The sequence below is a fragment of the Pteropus alecto genome, unplaced genomic scaffold (genome assembly GCF_000325575.1).
Source record: "Pteropus alecto unplaced genomic scaffold, ASM32557v1 scaffold67, whole genome shotgun sequence".
In the NCBI taxonomy this organism is placed as follows: Eukaryota; Metazoa; Chordata; class Mammalia; order Chiroptera; family Pteropodidae; genus Pteropus; species Pteropus alecto.
The window spans coordinates 5,442,804-5,447,785 of record NW_006441061.1 but is presented as its reverse complement, the minus strand read 5'-3'; the positions used below and the strand labels follow the sequence as shown (position 1 = coordinate 5,447,785).

The window sequence follows — 4,982 nt, the reverse complement described above, 5'->3', positions numbered from 1 at the left end:
GGCTCCTGCCCCACCTGTCCACTCTGCCTAAGTGAGCTGTGCTCCTCCCTCACGGCCACCTCCGGGACCCGCCCCGACCTGGAAAGGCAGAACACCTGTGCCACCATCTCAGCGCTGCACAGCTGGCCTGGCCCCACCCAGCGGGACCACCCAGCGGCTGCCCGACAGAGCCCAGGGCACAGGACTTACACCGCAGCTTCTCGTCCAGGGTTCCCCTCGAGGTCACCGACAGCGCCTGGATGAACTCAGAGAACTCAATCCGCCCGTCCTGGCAGGAGAGAGAGGGGTGGGGGTGGCCTCCGTCAGCGCCGGGCCACCTGGTCAGGCCAAACCTTGGGCAGGTGGTGACGACGGGCAGCAGGAGGCGCCAGACACCCAAGCGGAGAGGGCGGGAGTGAAAGGGTGAGGGGTAGCAAGACGAATGGGGAGGGGAAGGGAGTAGGGTTAGAAATGGGGCAGGTGGGGCGGGAGGGGCAGAAAGAAGGGGCGAGGCTCCAGGAAGAATCCTGTGCCACATCTGATGAGAGAAGGAGCCAGGAGACACCAACGCCCGCTCTCCTCTAGCGGGAGACGCCCGGAAAGCCCCGCGCTCCCCAGGGCTCCCCAGGGCCGAGAACCACCGGCTCAGAGGCTCCGGAAGAGGGCGGGGCTCTAGACCGGAAGAGGGCGGGGCTCTAGACCGTTTAATCCCGCCTTTTTTGTTTTGCAAGCAAAGAAACTGAGGCCTGGAGAGGGCAGAGCTCTCCCCAGGGCCAGGCAGGGTGACTGTCAGCCTGGGGGCACCTGGGAAGAAAGCCAGGCCAGGACTGGACTGCGGATGCCCCACGGTGGACACGCCAACGGTCGGCACCGCTGTCACCAGGAAGGGACACAGGCTGCAACACAGATGAGCCTTGAAAACATGATGCTCAGCGAAAGAAGCCAGGACTGAAAGATCCCATATTGTCTGATTCTCAGAACCTCAGGTTCCTCGTCTGCAAAACGGGGGGCCGTAAGGCCTCGCCAAAAATAAGTCACACAAAGGGCTCGGCACACAGGACACGTTCGGTAAATGCAAGTCGTGATTATAAATCCTGTTATTGTCCCTGGAGGCATCTGCATTTGGTGCTTGTAAGAAGAAGGTGAAAGTAAACGCGTGTGCATAAACACGTGTGGTGCATGTGTATGCACATGCAAGTTCATGTATCATGCATCACATACATGCACATGTGTTTGTGTGCGCCTTGAGTGCAAGTGTGGTCATGTATGTACATGCCTGTGTGTGCATTTGTGTGTGCGTGCACGGTATGTGTGTGAGCATCTGTGTGCATGTCTGAGTGAGTGTGCGTGCATTTTCGTGCATGTGTACGTGTGCGTGCGTGTGACTGTGTGCACATGTGTGTTCCTTCTCCAGGAGGGAACATCAGCAGGAGAGAGTGGGCGTGGAGATGCTGCAGGTGCCCCCAGGAGCTGAGCAGGCTGCTGCAGGAGGAAGGGGATTAGGGTCCCCGACTCACCTTGTTTTCGTCAAAGACGTTAAAAACAAATGTGGCGAACTTGGTGGGGTCCCCAAATGGAAAGAACTGCTTGTAGATCTTCTGGAAGCCAGCTGCGTCCAGCTGCCCGCTGGGGCAGTCCTTGATGAAGCCTTTGTACCTGAGGTAGCAGACCGAGTGAGGGGGGGCGGGTGAGATGGCATTGTCACCCACCCGCCAGGAGCTCCTGCCCAGGGCCCTGAAGGCTGTGAATTGCTGCCCAAAGAGACAGCACTACACGGGTGTTGTGGGCACAGACCTGGACATCAGAGGCCTGAGCTCACCCCACCTCTGCCTCACGCTAGCTATATGACCTGGGACGGGTGATTGTACCTCTCTGAGCCTCATCTGGACAAGGGGGCTCAGTGGCTGTTGATGCCGGGGATGCTAGTGGGCAGAGCCACCATATGGGGCCAGCAGTTGGCTCCTCCCACATGCCTGCACCCCCAATATGCACACACACCCACCCTAGCTTCAGTTCTCAGGAACTGTGTAAACAGACGATGGAGGGGACCCCACTTTGTTCCAGCTGGACTTGTCCACCCTGCATTCCCAGTGTCCAGCACAAGACCTTCCAGATGCCCGGCTGATGGCGGCACGGTCTGCCGCACAGATCCCAGCTCTGCCACTTGCTGGCTCTGCAACCTCGGGCAAGTGCCCTGGCCTCTCTGAGCCTCGGTCTCCTCATCTATAAACAGGGACAGTTTACCACACGCATTTTGTCAGGCTCGAGTGGGACGGTACACGTCGCATACGTGGCACAGGCTAGAGATAAAGACTCCCCAACACAAAGGGAAGCCGGCGAGAGGACTGGCTACTGCCAGCTGCAGCCGTGCCCCCCGGGCCGCTCTGTGCCGGGATCTCGGCAAACCTCTCTCCTGGAACAACGCCCATGACAGCCCTGTGACCGCGGTACGACAGCGAAGCCCACTGTCAGGTGAGGACACTGAGGCTCGGAGAGGGAGGGTTTGCAAGGGGATCAAAGGTGAAGAGCCGGGATGCTCAGAGCCACTGGGTCGCTGAAGACTTTCCCACCTGCCCCGGCGTTCCTCACTGTAACCGGGACCCGTGCCGAGATGGCACACTCCCGCCTCACGTGCATGGAGAGGATGCTGGGAGTACTGAACTTAACGCTGCGGGCAGCGCCATGGCGGGGGTCCACAGACAGAGGGAGGCTACAAAGAAGCCACCGCTCCCCACCCACTAGAGCACAGTCTGGGAGCCTGGGATGGGCACCAAATACACCGAGACCCGAAAGGACGTGCAGGGCACCTCGGGAGGGAGCCTCAGGATCCTCCAGCCTAAATGATGAAAGTCCGTTGTCAAAAAGAAACAAGACAAGACTCCTGCTCACATGTCCGCTGTTCCTTAGGGCTGAGGGGTGCCGGGGTGCGACTTCCTCTTGGGGCCCGGCTGGAGCGGGCATACCACCGCCCCGACTGCCCCCAGCAAGCACGAGGTCGGGAAAGAGACCAGGCCTGTGTGCCCCTCCTCGCCCTCCCGCTGGGCACCAGGGAGGCGGGTCCCAGCTCAGTAACCAGAGTCTGTCTCACCGTCCACCTGGACCATTGTAACAGCCACACGACAGCCCGGGTCAGGCACTGAGCTCTGAGCTTTGTGGACGGCTGCTCACGCAGCTGCCACCTCGGCCCTGCGCAGTGGGTCCAGCGATCCCATTTCACAGATGGAGGCGCCAAGGCACAGGTCAGGTCCCCCTCCCACAGCAGGTCCCTCCACGTCCCCCCCTTCAAGCCTTCTTCCCAGCTGGGGATGCAGAGCTCACATCTTCATACCTGGGCCAGCCCAGGGCCAAGCCTTTCGGGGCCGAGACCTGGCCCATGACCCCAGGCCTCCAGACCAGGATGAGGCACTGGGCAGGAGGAGGGGACCTGCCTGGCGCCAGGACGCAGCGATCCACGTGGGGGGCACACTCCACTGTCACCAGATGGCCCTGGATGCCGAGATAGGGCCCATTATGTCCCCCGTGCTCCCTCAGAGCTCACTTCTCCACAGGGGCTGTGTGTTACTGAGGGATTCTAAAAGATTGAAAACATAAAGAAAACCAAAGGTGCCCGAAGGCCTCTCCAGGACAGTCAGTCCCTGTGGGCGGCTCACGGGGTGGTCCCTCTGAGGGTAGCCGAGAGCTCAGCAGCACAGCAGCAGTGGGCGCTGACGGCTCCCACTGCGACGGGCTGGCGGTGGGGTGCACTCCACAGGTGCTGTGTGTTACTGAGGGATTCTAAAAGACTGAAAACATAAAGAAAAAACAAAAGGTGCCCGAAGGCCTCTCCAGGACAGTCCCTGTGGGCGGCTCACGGGGTGGTCCCTCCGAGGGGAGCCGAGAGCTCAGCAGCACAGCAGCAGCGGGCGCTGACGGCTCCCGCTGCAGCGGGCTGGCGGTGGGGTGCGTTTTTTTTGCAGCTGCAGGTCCCCTCCCTGTAAAACACATCTTCCTCCTCTTTATGTGGCTAATCAGGCTAATCCACTCATCCACCACGTGCCCGGCTTGGATGTTGCTTCCTCCAGAAAGTCACCCCGGCCGCCCAGACTGAGGTCACATGGCTCCTGCACTCCCATATCCCTGGCACGTCCCCCACCATGTTCGCCTTCAGGCTGTGTCCCCCACCTGACACCACGGTGCCCCCATGCCCGGCAAGGCGTCTGGCATGTGATGGGGGCTCAGCAAACGTTTGTCCAGTGAGCTGAAGGAATGAATGAACAAATGAATGAATGAACAAACTGCCAGGCAGGGACAGAGACAGCCGAGCCCTGGGGACCCTGGTCAGGACGCGGAGCTCCTGGCGGATGGTGAGACCCACCACTGCTGGGCTCCCCTCCTCCACAGCTTGTTGGGGAGCTGGGGGCCCAGAGAGGGAGCGAGACTGGCCCAAGGTCGCTCCACAAGTCAGCTGCACAAACAGGGCTCCTGCCTCCCAGGCTCCGCCACCCCGCTCACCCCTCAGGGAGCTGGGTCACACTGTCCCACTGTCAACTCACGGGTAACGCACCTGCCACCCTGTTGTTCATCGTCAGAAGGTGGGGGGCACCCTGCCTCGCTGGAGCAGAGATGGGGCAGGTCTGAGCTGTCTCAGACACCCCAGTGGCTTCTGGGGCCCCCAATTTTCCCTGCGAGTCATCACAGCTCTGAGGCCAGGATTTGATGCCTCATGCGGCCCCATCCTGAGGTGCAGCCCAGCCCCCACTGGCTGGCTGTGTCTGGACACCCCACACCAGGCACACACCCCGCGCGGGCACCTACGGGAGCTGTTGTCTCATAATGAAGTTCATGCCCAGAAATTTCTTCCCCAGGATGTCTGAGAGATGTGTCTGCATCCCCGCCCAGACCAGGCCCCAACAGGCCGGGCTCCCTCCCTCTGCCTCCCCCGGCCCCGCCCTCCCTCCTTCAGACTTCCTGCCGCCAGGAGCCAGCGCTTCTGCCCCTGGCTCCTCTGCCGGGCGCGGGAGCCC

The 4,982-nt window shown here is 61.2% G+C and overlaps 1 protein-coding gene across 2 annotated transcripts in view; it reads right to left on the bottom strand.

The window, feature by feature from the left end:
* Positions 1–4,982, bottom strand: part of NCS1 (neuronal calcium sensor 1) — a 47,630-nt gene that overhangs the window by 10,466 nt on the left and 32,182 nt on the right. Inside the window, exons 1-3 of one of the 2 annotated variants that reach the window (XM_015594321.2) lie at positions 3,308–3,583; positions 1,497–1,635; positions 190–268 (exon numbers count right to left, since the gene is read on the bottom strand). In XM_015594321.2, the coding sequence (XP_015449807.1) occupies positions 190–268; positions 1,497–1,635; positions 3,308–3,354 (265 nt within the window). In that variant the 5' untranslated portion in view covers positions 3,355–3,583. Of the gene's footprint in view, positions 1–189; positions 269–1,496; positions 1,636–3,307; positions 3,584–4,982 lie in introns of those variants that run through there. The other variant, XM_025051174.1, reaches the window with a different exon arrangement.